Source organism: Nerophis lumbriciformis, linkage group LG09 (genome assembly GCF_033978685.3).
Source record: "Nerophis lumbriciformis linkage group LG09, RoL_Nlum_v2.1, whole genome shotgun sequence".
In the NCBI taxonomy this organism is placed as follows: Eukaryota; Metazoa; Chordata; class Actinopteri; order Syngnathiformes; family Syngnathidae; genus Nerophis; species Nerophis lumbriciformis.
This window is the reverse complement of record NC_084556.2, coordinates 46524799-46546236: the sequence shown is the minus strand read 5'-3', so window position 1 is coordinate 46546236 and position 21438 is coordinate 46524799. Positions and strand designations below refer to the sequence as shown.

The window sequence follows — 21438 nt, the reverse complement described above, 5'->3', positions numbered from 1 at the left end:
ACAAAATGTGGATTGGTGTGATCATGCTTTGATTGTCGAAGATTTTTGGTAGTATCCATCCATCCATTTTCTACTGCTTGTCCCTTTTGGGGACGCGGGGGGGTTGGAGCCTATCCCAGCTGTAATCTGTGATATTTCTACCTGAATAAATACGTCTGATATTCTGTACATTACCTGTTGTAGAAGTTAATGGTCTTCATATTGCTGCATGACAATGTTTAACCTTCTCTATTAATCAATAAAATGTTATATTCAGCCTGCTAATTATTTTGTAATTGAGGACTCGACCAGAACATGTTATGAAGTGATTTACACAATATTTCAGCCAGCCAGAATCCCCTCTGTCCCCATATTCCTCAACTGATGTACGGTACTAGCATAAATGGAGGGCTTATCCAAAATAAACCACGTATTTAACATATTTAGGTGCAAATATCACAAAAAACATTACAAAACATCTCTGACAAATAGGGATGGGTACCGTTCACATTTGAATCAAAACAATATCCAATTATTTGTATAGTAAAATGTTTGCAATGGTTTTGCAAATGTCTTCAACATAAAAACACGTAACTACCACAATGCAGTGTTATTTTCTTAGTATTGCACCAAATAAAACCCGGCTCAATGAACACCTTTCTTTTTTCATCTGGAAAATATGTGCTGGGGGTCCATGGAGGCAATTAAGTTACAAAACAAATGAGCAAAAGAGTATGGAGTAAAAATAAAGACCTTTTTTTTTTTTCAAAAGTATTGAACTACAAATGAAAGAGAAGCAAAAACTTTACATTTACATTACAAAGTACAGTAAGAGGAACCGAGCTGATTATGCAAGTTAAGCTCTTGCAAGTTAAAAAGAAAAGCTAACATATTCTTATACAGTAGGCTTTTTACCTGGAGCAAACGTTGAGGATGATGATGTCGCTGTTATCGTCACCAAATGTTAACGCCATTTCTTCCCACGTGTTGTTGGCTTTAGCCGAGTCGCTAAAGGTGCCAATTGCAGGGGATGCAGCCGTACATCAAACTTAGCTGCACTCTTCAGCCATGAGAAAAATCCTGTGTTTCCTCAGATTGGAATTTTTTCATGCCGCTTGCCTGGATTTTTGCTAGCGTAATCTGCATCGGCATCGCATGTGGAAAATACGAGCCACACTTTAGAGCGTTTTCTATTTGGCATGTTTGGGTTTTTGTCATGAAACATTAATGGGTTGCAAAATCGCCTGTTGTCTTCTTAAGTGCTAGCAAGTACTCGCCACTTATAAGTGTTAATTTAAACAGAGTGACGTCACGCGCAACCTGGGCACCGAAACATGACACCGCTGGATTTTACAAGTTAGATCAGGGGTCTCAGACACGCGGCCCGCGGGACAATTTGGGCCCACGAGACGTTATTTTGCGGCCCCCACCTTTAATATGAAAGTTTATTGTTAGTGCGGCCCGCGAGTTTCAAATGAATGGCGCTTGACAGCATTGTGTGCGGAGCTGAAGGAATCTACCAATCACGGTGTGGTATATGGCTCTCGACAATATTGAGGGCGTGCCGTGATGGCACTGCCTTTAGCGCCCTCTACAACCTGTCGTCGCGCCGTCTTTTTCTCCGTACACAGCGTGCCGGCCCAGTCACATGTTGTATGCGGCTTCTACAGCCATACAAGTCACACTGAGGGTGGCCGTATAAACAACTTTAACACTGTTACAAATATGCGCCACACTGTGAACCCACACCAAACAAGAATGACAAACACATTTCGGGAGAACATCCGCACCGTAACACAACATAAACACGACAGAACAAATACCCAGAATACTTTGCAGCCCTAACTCTTCCTGGCTACAATATACACCCCCGCTACCCCCAAACCCCGCCTCCCCCCAACCCCGCCCACCTCAACCCCCGCTTTTCCACAAGACTCTCCCTCCCTCCCTCCCTACCCTCCGGTAGCTTCCGAAGCACTCCGCCGAAGGACCAAGCAACAATACAAAACTGTGGCGCTGATACTCCGACAGAGAGTCGCTGGGCGAATCGGACGTGTAACACGTTAGTCGTGATGTTAGCCCGTTCGGGGCTAATTGTGCTACCGTAATTGTAAATTCCACGGCGAGCCTTTTCATTTCCTGTTAATATCGGCTTACTTTCTGCGGAAATGCCCTTCCATCTACACTTCTTAAACTTTACTTAACACTTACTTCTTCTCTTGTTTCAAGCTAGCTGAGTTGCTAGCATAGAGATTAGCATGCTTTCCTGTTTGCTTCTGCTTGTAACATATGTAACATACCATGTAACATATTTAGCCTTGTCCTCCAGTGATAATAATACTTGTAAAACATGTCGTTTATTTTCCGCAATGGAGTTGAGTATTATTTACTTAAGGAAGTGGCTCCACACTGTGTATGAACATAGACAGTTAGCTGCTATCGCCAAAAATAAAATAAAGTATCAGCAAGGCGGCATCATTTTTTTGTGGTTTATGAAATCTTTTTCACAAAAAATGGGCACATCCTTACTCTGAGTACTGTACACACAAAGTATAAAAACATGTTTGTTTCCAGTCAACACAACATTTGTATTGCTGACACCAAGATTAGATTAAAGGAAGTACCATATTAAAGAAGGTAACGATGAAATATAAAGATATACATGAGTAAGGAAACTTATCATTGTCTTAACCAGCACTTTCACCTTGCTGTAATGCCCAAGAAGTACTGTTATAAGGTTTAATCCCAGCAGTATTATTTCTGTTTAAAGTGACTTTGCTTCTAGCAGACTTCTTTTAGTCCCAGCAACAGCTCACAGACATGAATGCAGTGGGTGGGAAGCTTCCATTAAAGTGTAATAGCAGCATGTAAACACCTCAGCCAGGCTTGTCTCTACAAGAGTCATGTATGGTAGTTCCTTTACAAGCTGCATGGGACTGTGTGGGTGTGCTCTGCAGGGCCTCTGCTGCATGCTGGGACACGGACTCGATCCTCCCTGCCACACTCGTTAGTCACCAGTCTCAAAGATACTCAGAGACTCAGGACTTTCTGTTTGAGGTTTTTATTGTCTCTCTCGTTGTGTCTCAGATATCAGATTTTGGCCTGGCGCGCTGGAATGGCCTATCACGGGCCGATGACATCAGTAGAGACGGCTTCTGCGGGACCATCGCTTACCTGCCACCTGAGAGCATCATTGAGAAGGACCGAGTGTCGGACACCAAACATGATGTATACAGGTTAGAGTAGTTGTTTGTTTGACCTTTTTAAAGGTGCCCCTGATTTCACAATCTGTCATAGTGTGGTATTTGAGGGACAAAAAAATAGGAAGACAGACAGTTTTCTACCGTGTTTATTTATCAGTGGTTTTAGCCTTTTTTTGAGGTCACAAATGAGATCTGTTTTTTTGTTCACTTTAATGACTGACTCTATTCCTTCTATAGGTTTCTTTAATTAATTTCAGAAGAATCCCCTTATAGCGGCTAGTAGAGATGCGCGGTTTGCGGACACAACCGCGGAGTCCGCGGATTATCCGCGGATCGGGCGGATGAAATTAAAAAAAATAAGATTTTATCCGCTCGCGGGTCGGGTCGGGCGGATTAATTAGATTTTTTTTTTTTTTTTTTTTTTGCGGGTGGCAGTTAAACCAATTGGGAAATATATATACATAGTTAAATGTTGTTACCCACATACGAAAAACGAGCAGGCACCTGCTGCATATGCCACAACAGAAGAAAAAAAAAGAAAAGAGAAGGACACTTTTACGGAGCGGAGAAGGGACGCCTCGCCGGGGTCCGGGACCGAGGCCCCTTCCCCCGAGAGGGCCCCACCGGGAGCCGTAGCTGAGGCGATCCGCGAGAAGGGCCCGACACACGTCCAGGGTCACTACCGCGCCCACCGCACCGACACCCCGCCTCGTCCGCTTTCGCCGCGGCCGGCGTCACGCGCAGCAGGTAAGCAGCTTACCTGCCCGCCACCCCCGTGGCCGGGGGCTCGTAACATGGGTCACTCCGCGCGCTCCCCCCGCGCAGCTTACCTGCTTGCCACCCCTGTTGCCGGGGGCGCGTAACAGGGGTCACTCCACGCGCAGTGCGCTCACGAAAGGGGTGGGGCTCACCCTGGTTGATATAGAGAGCAGGACGGTGGCCATGGAATTTCATTTAAGGTTTGTGATAAACCATCAAACTCATTCGTTAAAAGGACTCTATAGTAATATAAAGCGAAATTTTCTGGACATTATCATGCAAGAAAAGTTTATTTTTGGGATCGCGATCACCGCGTAATGATTTTTAAAGGTTGCATTACATTAACTGTCCCATGTGATCAGCCAGTGCGATTGGAAGTCCATGCTCAATTATTGCCTCCGTAAATAAAACTTCGGCATTTATCACATCCAAAGAATCTGTTTGGGCGACGAAAAACGTTGAAAGTTTTCCACTTGTATCGCTAGCAACGGCATTAGACTTGTGTTTTTTTGTCCCAACGTGGTTTTTTACATCGCTAATTCCTCCGTGTCCGATCGAAAAATCTTGTCTGCACAAGGTGCAATTCGCGTAGTTTTCACCCTTTTTTTTTTTTTTCATTAATATTAGATATATAACAACGGGCGGATGGCGGGCGGATGCAGTTCTGATCAAACGTTACATCGGGTGGATGGCGGATGGATGACGACTTTCTGACGCGGTTGCGGATGAGATAAATTGCCTATCCGCGCATCTCTAGCGGCTAGATAGGATCAGATAGGATAGCATAGGATAAGATGGACTTAATTCATCCCAACATACATTATGTGGTTGCAGTGCAAATTCAAAAAGGCCAACAAAAAGTATTAAAAGTAGCTCGAAAGTCACAAAAGTGCCACACTTCGCTGTGAAGTTCCAAAGGGGTTTGAACCAAAAGGTAAAAAACACATGAAAACAAGAGGGAAACATTCAAAAACACAATGTTGCAGCAACCAGCTGCCACTTTAGCGGAGCCATTTTTACATACAGCAACAAAAATAGAACGCAATTAAAAACTAAAAATGAGTAATAGATAATACATATTGTGCACATACGCTTGCCATCTGCTGGGGTGGGAGCAGCAGGGCCAGAGACAGGAGCAGACCCAATAAAGTGACCAAAAGAGCTGACTCCGTCCTGGGCTGCCCACTAGCTCTCAGCCAAAGTCCGGTCCCCACGGATGAGCGTGAATCTGTCCAGGGAGACCAAACACACGATGCCGCTCTCTTCATTCTTTCGCTTCAGCGCCGCCAGCTCTTCCATCCTGCTGGAGAGAGCACAAACATCCCCAAAGACATCCGATGGTAAATGCAGTCCAAACCTCCGGTTTCTCTCACGACACTCAACGCCAGCCCAGCAGCCCAGTCTTTTCTTCCGAATTTCCACTGGAATCTCCACATGTGGAAGAGAGCCAGCAACTGGTCTTCAGTGCAAGCGACCGAGCCCTAAAAAGTTAAACGCTCACCTGAGGAAGATCCAAAAAGTCCACGATAAAGTATTAAAAGTAGTGCAAAAGTCACAAAAGTGTCACTGCTCGTTGTGCAGTTCTGAAGGGCCTTAATTAAACCAATAGGCAAAAAACACATGAAACAAGAGGGAAACATTCAAGAACACAAAAAAGGACATAAAAGAGCACGGAGCTGCTGCAACCAGCTGCCACCTCAGTAGCACCATCTTGGAAAAAATCTACATCCATGTAACATAAACCTAGTGACCAGTCAGTGTACACTACTACATTTCATCACCATCTGTTTGTTTCTCTCTTTGAAAAAAACAAAAACAAAAAAAAGCCTGATTGTGTACAATGTGCAAAATCTAATGAATCAGTTTCGGCTACAAAAATCCTTAGTCGAAGACAGTTCTAAACTGTGTATCAGAGCCTGACCAATATGGAATTAGATTTTTTTCAGTTTCAGTTTATTTCGAAGATGCATACGATACAATGTAAAGCATCACATATTTCTTGTTTTTTCATTTCAGCACATCCGAAAAAGAGTAGGAAGAAGCAGAGTTTATTTAATTCTACCCCTTTTCATATCATAGCAATTTTATCCCATTTCCTTGTCTGTTTGTAACAGAACAGTGAATAAATAAACAATAAATAAATAATATACCACAAGTAAGTAAACAAATATTAAATACATAAATAATCATCTAAAAAAAGATGTTCATCATATTTGTTCTTCTTTGTACTTTGTGAACACTTGTAGTTTAAACAATCTCTTAAACAAAATCATATTGGTGCTTTGTTAGATTTCTTTGGTTAATCCATTCCATAATTTAATTCCACAAACGGATATGCTAAAGGTTTTGAGTGTTGTACGTGCATAGAAATATTTAAAATGAGATTTTCCTCTAAAGTTGTATTTCTCTTCTTTTGTTGAGAATAATTGTTGAACATTCTTGGGTAGCAGGTTATAGTTTGCTTTGTGCATAATTTAGCTGTTTGCAAATGCACCAAGTCGTTGAATTTCAATATTTGTGATTCAATAAATATAGGGTTTTAATGTTATGTATATCCAACATTATGTACTATTCTAATTGATCTTATTTGTAACACGGTTAACTCAGATATGGTAACACTAGCGAGCAGTAAAGAACATAAAGTGATTTTTGGTCAAGAACATATTTTGCTTTCTTCATTATTGACGTGTTTCTTGCTACTTTATGTTGTATATTTTTACATGAGGTTTCCAGTTCATTTAATCATCTATTATTACATCCGAAAATGTGTTTTATTTTACCTTTTTAATGTCTACTCCGTCTATTTGTATTTATGTTTGACTTTCCCTTCTACTGTTACCGAATAGCATTATTTTAGTTTTACTGAGATTCAAAGATAGTCTCTTTTTGTCAAACCTTCTTTTCCATTTGTTTATTTGTATTAGCTTCTGTGTGTTCTCTCCTGAACAAAACACAGTTGTATCATCTGCAAATAATACCAACTTTAAGTCCTTTGTAACTTTACAAATGTTGTTTATGTAAAGATTGAACAATTTTGGTCCAAGTATTGATCCCTGAAGTACGCCACAAGATATGTTCAGCTCTGTAGACGTGTGTTCGCCTATCTTCACATTTTGCTTCCTGTTGGTTAAGTAGCTTCTAACCCAGTTCAAGACCATCCCTATGATGCCATACCGTTCTAATTTGTTTATTAAGGTATTGTGATTGATTATGTCAAATGCTTTTGTTAAATCCATAAACACTGCAGCAGCACATTTTTTGGTATCCATTGCATTGGTGATCTCTTCTGTTATTTTCGATTAATGCCATTGATGTTGAGATGTTGGCTCTGTATCCGTATTGGATGTCTGTGAGTGTTTCATTTTTATTCATACATTTGTCCAATCTGATGTTAAACAGATTTTAAATACTTTTAGAAAATTGTGGAAGTAGAGAAACAGGTCTGTAGTTTGTAAACTGATGTTTGTCTCCAATTGTAAAAGTTGGTATGACTTTTACTATTTTCATTTTATTTCGGAATTTGCCTGTTTGAAATGATAGGTTGCTGATATCAATCAATCTTTATTTATATAGCCCTAAATCACAAGTGTCTCAAAGGGCTGCACAAGCCACAACGACATCCTCGGTACAAAGCCCACATAAGGGCAAGGAAAAACTCACCCCAGTGGGACGTCGATGTGAATGACTATGAGAAACCTTGGAGAGGACCGCATATGTGGGCGGTAACCCCCCCCCCCCCTCTAGGGGAGACCGAAAGCAATGGATGTCGAGTGGGTCTGACATAATATTGTGAGAGTCCAGTCCATAGTGGATCCAACATAATAGTAAGAGTCCAGTCCATAGTGGGGCCAGCAGGACACCATCCCGAGCGGAGACGGGTCAGCAGCGCAGAGATGTTCTCAGCCGATGCACAGGCGAGCGGTCCACCCCGGGTCCCGACTCTGGACAGCCAGCACTTCATCCATGGCCACCGGACCTGTGCCCCCCCGGCCCCCTCAAGGAAAAGGGGAGCAGAGGAGAAAAGAAAAGAAACGGCAGATCAACTGGTCTAACAGGGGGGCTATTTAAAGGCTAGAGTATACAAATTAGTTTTAAGATGGGACTTAAATGCTTCTACTGAGGTAGCATCTCTAATTGTTACCGGGAGGGCATTCCATAGTACTGGAGCCCGAATAGAAAACGCTCTATAGCCCGCAGACTTTTTTTGGGCTCTGGGAATCACTAATAAGCCGGAGTTCTTTGAACGCAAATTTCTTGCCGGGACATATGGTACAATGCAATCGACAAGATAGGACGGAGCTAGATCGTGTAGTATTTTATACGTAAGTAGTAAAACCTTAAAGTCACATCTTAAGTGCACAGGAAGCCAGTGCAGGTGAGCCAGTATAGGCGTAATATGATCAAACTTTCTTGTTCTTGTCAAAAGTCTAGCAGCCGCATTTTGTACCAATTGTAATCTTTTAATGCTAGACATAGGGAGACCCGAAAATAATACGTTACAGTAGTCGAGACGAGACGTAACGAACGCATGAATAATGATCTCAGCGTCGCTAGTGGATAAAATAGAACGAATTTTAGCGATATTACGGAGATGAAAGAAGGCCGTTTTAGTAACACTCTTAATATGTGACTCAAAGGAGAGAGTTGGGTCGAAAATAATACCCAGATTCTTTACTGATTCGCCTTGTGTAATTGTTTGGTTGTCAAATGTTAAGGTGGTATTATTAAATAAATGTCGGTGTTTAGCAGGACCGATAATCAGCATTTCCGTTTTCTTGGCGTTGAGTTGCAAGAAGTTAGCGGACATCCATTGTTTAATTTCATTAAGACACGCCTCCAGCTGACTACAATCCGGCGTGTTGGTCAGCTTTAGGGGCATGTAGAGTTGGGTGTCAGAAAGAGTGCAGGGCCAAGAACCGAACCCTGAGGAACTCCGCACGTTACCTTAACATAGTCCGAGGTGACATTATTATGGGAGACGCATTGCATCCTGTCAGTAAGATAAGAGTTAAACCACGACAAAGCTAAGTCTGACATACCAATACGTGTTTTGATACGCTCTAATAAAATATTATGATCGACGGTATCGAAAGCAGCGCTAAGATCAAGAAGCAGCAACATAGATGACGCATCAGAATCCATCGTTAGCAGTAGATCATTAGTCATTTTTGCGAGGGCTGTCTCCGTAGAGTGATTTGCCCTGAAACCGGATTGAAAAGGTTCACAGAGATTGTTAGACACTAAGTGTTCATTTAGCTGCTGTGCGACAATTTTTTCGAGGATTTTCGAAATAAAGGGAAGGTGGGACACCGGTCGGTAGTTTACCATGAGGTCAGGATCAAGGTTAGGTCTTTTGAGCAGAGGATGAATAACCGCTTTCTTGAATGCTAGGGGAACAGTGCCAGAGGAAAGTGATAAGTTTATAATATTTAGCACTGATGTACCTAATAATACAAAAAGCTCCTTGATAAGTTTCCCAGGAAGTGGGTCAAGTAAACATGTTGTTTGTTTTATCCCACTTACACGCTGTAATAGTTCCTCTAATGTTATTTCATCAAAAAGAGAGAGACTATTTTGTATTGCAGTATCCGTCGTAGATACAGTTGTATCTGTGTTCATAGAACCCAGTTGTAGCTGGGATGCGTTGTCTTTAATCTCCTTTCTAATGAGTTCAATTTTCTTATTAAAGAAATTCATAAAGTAATCTGCCGAGTGGGTGGAGCTATTGGGAGGAGTCCCTTGTTGGGTTAGCGATGCTACTGTACTAAACAAAAATTTAGGGTCGTTTTTGTTGAGGCGGATGAGATTTGAGTAATATTTAGCTTTAGCTAAGGTAAGCATGCGCTTATACAATATTAAACTATCACTCCATGCTTGATGGAAAACCTCAAGCTTGGTCGCGCGCCATTTGCGTTCCAACTTTCTACATGATAATTTATGAGCTCTGGTTTCTTCTGTAAACCATGGAGTGCGCCTTTTAGGGGCCCTTTTTTGTTTTAGCGGTGCTATACTATCAATGGTTTTGCGCAGGGCATTGTCAAAGTTGTTAGTGAGGTTATCAATAGAGCCGACATAATTTGGGAATGGTGCCATTACCGAAGGCAGTAGGTCAGCAAGAGTCATCGTTGTGGCGGCATTAATGTTGCGGCTGCTATAGCAGTTATTATTATTATTAGTTTGTTGACAATGAGTCAGAACTTCGAATTTTATAAGGTAATGATCGGACATTACTTTAGTATACGGGAGTACCATAACTTTGGAGGTGGTGACACCCCTGACCAGCACTAGATCTATCGTATTGCCGTTGCGATGCGTAGGTTCATTTATTATTTGTGTAAGACCACAGCTATCAATTATAGTCTGGAGCGCCACGCACTGAGGGTCCGATGGGGTATTCATATGGATATTAAAGTCCCCCATTATGATTATATTGTCTGCGTGCGTCACTAGATCAGCAACGAACTCTGAGAATTCATTAATAAAGTCCGAGTAGGGCCCTGGGGGGCGGTAGATAACAGCCATATCGAGAGGCAGCGGTGCGACAGACCTCATAGTAAGCACCTCAAACGATTTGTATTTATTATTTAGGTTAGGGGTAAGGTTAAAGTTTTCATTGTATATTAGTGCGACCCCCCCACCCCTTTTAAGGGGACGGGCAATATGCGCATTCGTATAGTTAGGAGGAGATGCCTCATTTAGCGCAAAAAAATCGTCTGGTTTGAGCCAGGTTTCGCTAAGACCAATGACGTTAAGATTGTTGTCTCTAATGACCTCATTAACTAATAACGTTTTGGGAGACAATGATCTTATGTTTAAAAAGCCCATATTATAAGTATTGGGCTGTTTTGACGAGTTTTTGTTTAAATTATCCGTAGTAGAAATATTAATAATGTTGCGTTTATTATACGTAGTGCACTTTAAATAGTTTCGACCATATCTAGGAATTGATACGATGGGAATTTTCAGATTGTTTGCTTGATGCTGCGATCGACTGAACACATCATGATTTGCCACCTCAGTAGAATGCATATCTACCCCGGACACATTCACAACAGAAAACACATTATGTGAGTTGTGTGTTATTCTAAGAAAATTGCTATGCATACAGGAATTATCCAGCCTGGTGCTGGCTAGTTCTAGCTTAACTGACTCCTCACCCGGACTAGCAGGCTCTGTAATTGCCTGTGACCGGGCTTGCTCTAGTGTAGTTAGTCAAATGTGACTTAAACAGTAGTCTATGTTCTTAGTCAGGATGATGGCGCCTTCCTGGTTAGGGTGAAGGCCGTCCCTCATCAGCAAGCCTGGTTTGCCCCAGAAAGAGGGCCAATTATCAATAAACGTTAGTCCCTGTTGTCTACAGAAGCTAGCCAGCCACTTGTTAAGCGAGACTAATCTGCTATATCTCTCATCATTGCCTCTCCGCAGGCAGGGGGCCAGAGACAATTACTCGATGCCTGGACATCTTTCTAGCGAGATCACAAGTCCTGGCTATGTTTCTCTTTGTAATCTCTGACTGTCTCATTCTAGTGTCATTGGAGCCAACGTGTACAACTATATTCGCATAACTGGTGGTGCGATTAGCCTGTCGTACGTGTTTACTAGGCCTGTTGCGAGTTAGCTCCCTAAGATTAGCCTCAATGTCAGGTGCTCGGGCCCCAGGGATGCACTTAATTGTGGCTGGTTTGCTAAGCTTTATGTTTCGGGTGATGGAGTCCTCTATGACTAAGGTGTGGTGCCCAGTAGACTGGGGTGCAGGACTAGCTAAAGAGCTAAATCTATTATGCGTCTCAACCGGTACACCGTAGCTTGTAGGCCACTTAGGACTACTACAGGCTGGGCTAGTTAGCTCGCTACAGCTAACGCTAGCAGATGTGTCCGCAACATCTAAAGTTACGAGATTACTCTGCTCTAACTGGCGGACACGGCCCTCTAGCAGAGCCAGCCTCTCCGTGAGTAAGGTGCAAGACGCGCAGGAAGCCATACTCACGGTGTTTTCTGTCACCGAGTGAAGTTCCTGCTGTCTTCCGGGAAGTCCTTCTGACCGGCGACGCCTTTCTCCGCGCTAGCTTCGTTAGCTTAGCTAGCTGCGGGAGGGGTGGAGAGACAGAGATCGGGTGATTTGCAAGTTAAATAGTACTACTAAATATGTTGAGAAAGTAATAAAGAAAGCTGCAGAACAATTAAAAGCACACAAATAGAACGATACTTAGCTTTTTCGAAACAGCGAGCAGTCAGCGAGCAGTCACGCACGGTGAACCGGAACCGGAAGCTGGGTTATATATGTTAAAGGTTCTGAAATCTCTTTAATAACCTTTTTTATTGTTTCCATATCAACTCCATTACAGTCAGTTGAGGTCTTGGATTTACATTTTGTCACAATATTGATTTTCTCTTTTGTCTCACCATCGAGGAACATCGAGTTGGGATTTCTGTCTAAAGCAGGGGTTGGGAACCTATGGCTCTCGAGCCAGATGTGGCTCTTTTGATGACTGCATCTGGCTCTCAGATAAATCTTAGCTGACATTGCTTAACACGATAAGTAATGAATAATTCCGCTGGTAATCACAGTGTTAAAAATAACGTTCAAAATATAAAACATTCTCATGCATTTTAATACATCCATCCGTTTTATACCCCACCTGTTCAAGAAGTCGTATTAATGGTAAGAAGTATTATAGTTATCATTGGTTAGCTTCAGAATAACAATGTTATTAAAAATAATAAGAGACTTATTATACTCTAAAAATGTTGGTCGTACTTAGAAATGCACACATTTAGTTGTATTCAGTGTTAAGAAATAGTATATGTCTCTCACAGAAATACATTTTAAAATATTTTGCTTTCATGGCTCTCTCAGCCAAAAAGGTTCCCAACCCCTGGTCTATAGTGTCATTCAAGTCCTCAACTGACTCAGCATTTGGAATCTTTTCCTCCAGATGTGGTTCAATGTTCACAAAGTACTTATTGAAGCTTTCATTTTTTACATTTCCATCTGAGAAATATTTAGGATAATCTTTCTTAGCACCGTTTTTAATCATGCTATTTAGGATGCCCCATGTTGCTATAATTGTTTTGTTCCGCTCCAATGATTGACTGTAATATTCTTTCCTCCGTGTTCGAAATATGCCACTTAGCTTGTTTTTACACATTTTGTAGTTGTTTTCTGCCTCTGTAGATCTTCATGTTATAAATGTTCTATATAATGTATTCTTCTTGTTGCAAGCATTTTTTAGTCCTTTTGTCATCCACGGTTGATTGTTTTTCTTTTGCTTCTTACTAAGCTGTTTTAATGGACAGTGTTTGTCATAAAGCATCTCAAAAGTATTGAAAAAAATATCATATTCATCATCACTGTATACATTGTCCTACTTTTCATCTCTCAGATAATTTTTGAAAGCTGTCATACTTTGTTCTGTGCATATTCTTCGAAATGTCTTTTTGTCATCAATGTTCTTCTTTTTGTAGTTTCCGTCATAGATTATGAAAACTGCCAGATGATCACTGATGTCGGATATTTGCCGACCACGCGTGGTATTATTATCAAAATCACTAGTAAAAATATTATCAATAAGTTTGGCGCTGTGACCTGGGATTCTGCTTGACCATGTGATTTTAGGATATAATCTCAGGCTATACATTGTGTCAATAATATAATCTATGGACTTTTGTTTGTTAGGGTTCAAGAGGTCAATGTTGAAGTCTCCACATTAGAAAGTTATTTTTTGACTGATTTCAGTAAAAGTTGCCTTAATCCAGTTCTCAAACGTATCAATGTTTGACTTAGGTGATCTATACATGTAACTGATAAGTACCTTTTTGCTTTTTTCATGACATTTCAATGGTTATACATTCTAAGATATTATCAATAGCTGGTGTTGTTGCCTCTTCTATTGAGTGAAATGCACGCATCAATGGTGTTGATATCGACATCAATTCCATTTGATTGCAGAAAGTTGACCACTTGTTGCTCTGTTGAAGCAGCGTCCGTGTCATCTGGTTCTCCTCTGTTGTCAACTGCTCTTGCATAGGATAGAGGATTGATGCGTATCCCTGCAATGATGATGTCATTCTGTCGTGTAAACTGATCCCCTTCCTCTTCGATGTTTTTCAAAACACTGATATTCCCCAGATGTGTGATATCTTGCTGTTGTCTGGCATTGAGCTGTTGTCTCAAAGCAGCCATCTCCTCCCTGAAGTTCTTCAAGTCAGTGTTATTTAGTTGCAACTGTTGGCGCAATATTTCTATCTCCATTTTAATGTTCTCCACAACACTGCTGTTGTCTCAATGGGTGTTGTCTTGCTGCTTGGCATTCGACTGTTGCGGCAATGTTGCATTCTCTTCTTTCAGCTTCTCCACCTCCCGTTTTAATTATCATTACGAGATATATTTTTGTTTTTGATCATCTGTTCTTGGAGATCTGCGACATCTTTTTGTACACCTTTGATAATCTGTTCCTAGAGATTATCGACATTGCTTTGTGTCTTATTGATATTGTTTTGTAGAGTTCCTACTAACTCTTTTAAGTCCAGTTCCACTTCTGGTAACGCTGTATTGCTTCGTTGACAACTTCTTGTCGTGTTCATGGTTGCTCGGCAGCGAAGTGAAGTCTTTGGTGTTGTTAGCTTCTGCGGCAAGCGGCGGCTCTATGGTATTTTTTTTTCTTTCATATATCTTGCACCGGCCAGAGCTGTGTCGGCCTTTCTTGTAGATCACTTGTGTGGTCAGAAGCGTTTAAAATATGTCCAATTCCTTCGGTTTTGTTGTTTAGCTTTGGGTTGCTAGGCAACGGCTTGAAGCTGTTTGGCACCTTCGGTTCGCTTACTTTAGCGAATCTGTGCCCCCCGCTGGGCAGAATTGAAGTCGAATATGTTAGCAAACTGTCCTGTAGCTGTGATCACAATCAGTAGTCAGAAAAATACAGTTTTTTTGGTCAAAACTGTAGTGTCGGGAGCAGAGCTCTTCTAGTTTACGGAAACAGGAAGTGATGATTGGCAATAAAATAAATCCTAATTCTTGATATATTAAACTATTTAAAATGTTTTGTTTTTTCAATTGGAAGAAAAAAAGACAAAATGCCTTCTTTTGATGTTTTACATATAATCCCAAACGCGTTTTCGAAATATATATAAATTGTGTGAAAGCAGCGTATAAACAATATAAACATAAAATTGAGCAGGTTTTCTATCCATCTATCTATCTATCTATCTATCTATCTATCTATCTATCTATCTATCTATCTATCTATCTATCTATATATATCAACAGGAATTTTGCATATTTGTAATTTTTTTGTAGTGTGGAATGTTAGAAAAGTTTTGATCAAGTGAAATTAGTCAAACATAGAACAATAGTAGGTATGAACAACACTAACTTAGTTATTATTAACCATCTGGAATGGACTTATGCTGTCTTTCAGTTGTAGTGGAGTGGTGATTAATAATCCATTACGTTAAGTTCATCCATCCATCCATCCATCCATCCATTTTCTACCGCTTGTCCCTTTTGGAGTCGCGGGGGGTGCTGCAATGCTCTGGACAATGTTTGTTACTGAATACTTTCTAATCTGCATCTGCCTTGGAGACTTTGTGTGTGTAAGTAATATGCAACTATAATTAATTGATACTTGTTTATATTGACAAATGTGCCTATCCCAGCTGCATTCGGGCGGAAGGCGGTGTACACCCTGGACAAGTCGCCACTTCATCACAGGGCCAACACAGATAGACACACAACATTCACACTATCATTCACACTCTAGGACCAGTTTAGTGTTGCCAATCAACCTATCTCCAGGTTTTTTTTGCTGATATTGAACTGATAAATGTGATGTGACTTTTGGTTGTGTGCCTTGAAATTTCAATGTGTTTTTTATTGCAGTTTTTCCATTGTCATCTGGGGAATCCTAACCCAAAAGAAACCCTACCAAGGTAAGACAAATGTACTTTTTTAATCTATACCTTTTGCCAAATGTATTGTTTTGGTCTTATTTGTTCAAATGTTAAAATTCATAATAAGATAAGAATGTGTCTGTTTTTAGTATTATACATTTGTTCTGTGTAATTTCATTGTGTATTGTATTATTACAACTTTATTGCCATATTCATTTTTTTTTCTTGTTATATTTTGACAAATATGAATGTGGAACTAATGTGCTTTGCTTGTGCAACATGCTGTTGTTGAATGACTTCTAGTCAGTGCATGAGGTTACGTCAGGTTGTGTGTTTGCTTACCAGATTCCAGCACAGACAAGTGGGCTTGTCTAACAGGTCATTTCTATTTTCTTGGTTCCCAGGCCTCTCAGGTAGCAATTGAAGCACACTTTAAGAAGGTGGTTTTCGAGAAGATAGCCAGTTTGCCATTTTTATGAAGACCTGAACATTGGCCTACTTATTTGCCTGCTTACTTGGTCTAGCGCTATCAATTAGAGGCAAAACAATTTTTATCCTGTAATGTAAATCCAAATAATCTGTTACAGACACCCACAAATATGAACACAAAACATATTTTATAGAGCATCATTCTAGATGTGCAAGCAAAAAACAATGTGAAATACATATAAAAGATGAATCAATTGTATAAATGCACATTTAACATAACTTTTTTAGCTTCATTGAAAACCTTTGCTGGATGGGGATGACCACATAGACACCACCTTCATACTTAACTACCGTATTTTTCGGACTATAAGTCGCTCCGGAGTATAAGTCGCACCGGCCGAAAATGCATAATAAAGAAGGAAAAAAACATGTATAAATCGCACTGGAGTATAAGTCGCATTTTTTGGGGAAATTTATTTCATAAAACCCAACACCAAGAATAGACATTTGAAAGGCAATTTAAAATAAATAAAGAATAGTGAACAACAGGCTGAATAAGTGTACGTAATATGACCAACTAAGAACGTGCCTGGTATGTTAACGTAACATATTTTGGTAAGAGTCATTCAAATAACTATAACATATAGAACATGCTATACGTTTACCAAACAATCTGTCACTCCTAATTGCTAAATCCCATGAAATCTTATACGTCTAGTCTCTTACGTGAATGAGCTAAATAATATTTGATATTTTACGGTAATGTGTTAATAATTTTCACACATAAGTCGCTCCTGAGTGTAAGTCGCAAACTATGAATAAACTGTGACTTATAGTCCGAAAAATACGCTAGTTAATTTTTTAATTCAATGTTGTTTCTCACCTTCAACGTGCTCATACCCGCAACTGTTTTTGGCCGCATGGTGAATTATTGTCATTTTTGGTATTTCCTTCTATCTGGTCACGTTCTAGCATGGTAACGCTTTTATACCAGCAGTTTAGCATATGTTGTGTGTGTAAACCTAAAAATCATGGCAGTTGATCGTTTGCACCATCTTAGAAGTATGCTAACTTTTCCTAGCATGCTAATGTTTTATGCTAGCATTTTTGCAAATTTAAAAATCATGGATTTTAATACTTGGCGCAATTTTAGAATGATACTAACTTCTGCTATGTTAGCATGCTAACATTTTATGCTAGTATTTTAGCAAATTTTATTAATTTGAACCTAAAAGTAATGGATTTTGATACTTGCCGCCATCTTGCAAGTATGCTAACTGTTTCCATATTAACATTAGCATGCTAAAGTTTTATGCTAGCATTTTAATGGAATAATACGCAGACACATGGAATAGTTTGTTACGCACAAAGTTCCGACCGATGAAAATCGATACAAACAAATCAGTACAAAAACCGAGGCACCATGAGAAAGCAAATCACCTGTGAAATGTGACCAATATGTTTTGTTTTGTCTTCTCTTAGGAGAGAATAACATCTTGCAAATCATGGTGAAGGTGGTGAAAGGGGTGCGTCCAGATCTCGGGGTGGTGCCGCGTAATCGCCCTGCCGCCTGTGCGGGCTTCCTAGGTCTCATGCAGCGCTGCTGGGCAACTAAGCCAGAGGCCAGACCCAGCTTCCAGGGTATGTTTTGTGTCTCACTTTTACATAAACAACTTCTTTTTTTTTAAATGAGTATTGTTAAATTGTGAAATGCTTCACAATGCAGACTGTAATGTAACTATTTAACAGCTTAGCTAAAATGATGTAATGTAGTTTGCAAAATAATGATATTGATATCATATAATTCGAGCCTGTGTTTTTAAAGAACATGTATTTTTGTTATTACTGATTTTGGGTGAAAATCCCAATTGTTTCCTCTTTTTCCTGAGAAATCTGTTACTATTTTTAAATGCAAATGCTGACAGGTATATACCTGACAAATGCACAAAATGTATGACTACATACCTATGTCCTCGAATTCCAACAGATAGCATCAGTAATATATTATTCTTAATCCTATCCCTTCTTTCAGACATCACATCCGAAGCTGAAGACCTGTGCTCTAAACCTCAAGTAGAGTCCAAGACTCCAACTTCGTCGGCCTCAGATCTTACTTCTTCTGACGTGCTGTCTTTCGAACAGGTACGAACACTAGACTTTGCATGTCACCTTGATTTAAAAAAAAAAAAGCACCGTATTTTTCGGAGTATAAGTCGCTCCGGAGTATAAGTCGCACAGGCTGAAAATGCATAATAAAGAAGGAAAAAAACATATATAAGTCACATTTTTTGGGGAAATGTATTTGATAAAACTCAACACCAAGAATAGACTATTGAAAGGCAATTTAAAATAAATAAAGAACAGTGAACAACAGGCTGAATAAGTGTACGTTATATGAGGCATAAATAACCAACTGAGAACGTGCCTGGTATGTTAACGTAACATATTATGGTAAGAGTCATTCAAATAACTATAACATATAGAACATGCTATACGTTTACCAAACAATCTGTCACTCCTAATCGCTATATCCCATGAAATCTTATACGTCTAGTCTCTTACGTGAATGAGTCAAATAATATTATTTGATATTTTACGGTGATGTGTTAATAATTTCACACATAAGTCGCTCCTGAGTATAAGTCGCACCCCCGGCCAAACTATGAAAAAAACTGCTAGTTACAGTCCGAAAAATACGGTACACACCTGCTTGCAAAAATAATCGGTATAGAAAACCAAATTATGGATTAAACTATGTTTTATGGCAGGTGGGTCATTGCCTTATAAGTTAGTGTTGTTTTCCTTTATTTGCCCCAATTCACTGTTTATATTTAATACAGAGCAGGATTGGATTCATCAGTTGTGAAATTTGTTAGGCGTGTCCCGATCTGATATTGATATCTGTTATCTGTCTGATATTAGCCAAAAGAAAAACAAATATGGAATTACAGCATATTCGCTTGCATGCAAACTAAATGGTCCCTAGTGTGTGAATGTGAGTGTGAATGTTGTCTGTCTATCTGTGTTGGCCCTGTGATAAGGTGGCGACTTGTCCAGGGTGTACCCCGCCTTCCGCCCGATTGTAGCTGAGATAGGCTCCAGCACCCCCGTGACCCCGAAAGGGATAAGCGGTAGAAAATGGATGGATGGATGGCAAACTGTGTGATACAAGCAGTACTGCAGCATGTTTACCGTACTTACATTTACTGCATCTAAATGTCCTAAGCATTATATCATAAGCACACACGGTTGGTCTTTTCTTGTATTTTAGTGAAGTCATTTACAAAAGGCAAACATGGAAGGCTATTGGCTACTAGGAGCTAGCAGCTACACAACAGCTAAGCACACATACATACGTCATAAATGTCCCTAATGGAACAATATTGCGGTCTAATACAGCACATTTGTCAATATAAACGAGGATCGAATAATTATAGATGCATATTACCTACACAAGTCTCCAAAGCAGGTATTAGAAAGTATCCAGTAACAAACGTGTCCGCATCATTCAATTTACTGTGTCATGATATTTGTGAATTATTGTGACCACAGAGTGGCCCCTAAAAAATACCACTCAACTTAAAGACAGCATAAAGACATTCCAGATGGTTAATAATAAATAGGTTAGTGTTTTTCATACCTACCGTTGTTCTCTGTTTCACTAATTTTACTTGATCAACCATTTTATAACATTCCAAACTACAAAATAATAGATGTTTGATTCCTGCTGATATCGTATTCGATCAGTATCGGTATTGGCCTCTTGTATCGGAACACCCCTAATACTTGTGTCATAATAGGACACAGCTGACTCTAATGCAAATTAATTTATAAACTCTACTTAATGTTATGTGGGGGGGGATTTTTGTTTATTTTCTGTCTCTCTTGGTTAAAATGAACCAACCATAAAACGTCTGGATTTAATTTTATTTTGCAAGAAGTTGACCGTATGAAATCAGCAGGGTATCAAATAGTTATTTTCCCCAGTCTATATGCAGCTTTTTTCAGCACAGTGCCCCCTGCTGGGTTTGATGCTGCACTCACCCTGAACCTATTGCTGGGTTGCAATCACGTGACCTAGAGTCACTTCCGGGTTTCACGTGGATAGCAAGAGTCCAATTATGCTACTGTTCATTTACCTGCATCAGTGCAAATTTGGATGTATTGTGAAAGGTTTAGAGCAGTGGTTCTTAACCTTGTTGGAGGTACCGAACCCCACCAGTTTCATATGCACATTCACCGAACCCTTCATTAGTGAAAAATAAAATGTTGTATTTTTTCAAATTCAAGACAAAGTTATATGTTTTTGGTAACACTTTAGTATGGGGAACATATTCTAAGTAACAAAGACTTAATTTTGAGTTATTTGGTTAGGGTTAGGGTCAGGGTTAGACGGTTAGGGTTATAATGAGGCCATGCCGAATAAGGCATTAATAAGTACTTAATAATGACTAGTTAAGAGCCAATATGTTACTAATTTGCATGTTAATAAGCAACTAATTAATGGTGAATATGTTCCCCATACTAAAGTGTTACCATGTTTTTTTACTGGTGCACAAAATGAACCGTGCATGAACATCACCTTGTTCAAAGAACAAAACCAACACAGTGCATAAACTCACAACAAATTACACACCTGCAAATCAGTGTGACTTATCCGTAATACGCCGATAGGGAAAAGTTGTTATATACACGATGAGTCGGGTGTGTTTTGACCTCCGCCGAACCCCTGAGCCCGACTCACCGAACCCCTAGGGTTCGATCGAACCCAGGTTAAGAACCACTGGTTTAGAGGCAAGTATACAAGAAAAAATATTGAAATGGGATGGAGTCCATTTATAAACTCTTAAGAAAAAATATGTTCTAATGATTTAAACCCTTAATCATCACCAAAGTCGACTGTTCAAGTTAGTCCTCAACCGCTCCTCCTTCGACACTCACAAGGATTTAAAGTAGAACAGATTGGAGGCACATTGCGGCTTTACATTTGAGGCGTCCACAAATTAAGCAATAATCTATGAAAGACAATGTTGGACTTATTTGTGCATCCCTAAGTACGTGTTATAGTGTATTTGATTGACATAACAAGTGCCATATTGTTGTCAAAAAAGATACATAACATTTTTGCAGTGGATTTTCTGCTACAAATATTTGTCCAACATCTACAATTCATGTCTGC

General features: G+C 39.9%; 1 protein-coding gene across 1 annotated transcript in view; it reads left to right on the top strand.

The window, feature by feature from the left end:
* The window catches only part of ripk4 (receptor-interacting serine-threonine kinase 4), a 64882-nt gene that overhangs the window by 32962 nt on the left and 10482 nt on the right, over positions 1 to 21438 (top strand). Inside the window, exons 3-6 of the mRNA XM_061963071.1 lie at positions 3067 to 3215; positions 15820 to 15869; positions 17742 to 17900; positions 18292 to 18401. Coding sequence (XP_061819055.1) covers positions 3067 to 3215; positions 15820 to 15869; positions 17742 to 17900; positions 18292 to 18401 — 468 coding nt within the window. The remainder of the gene's footprint in view (positions 1 to 3066; positions 3216 to 15819; positions 15870 to 17741; positions 17901 to 18291; positions 18402 to 21438) is intronic.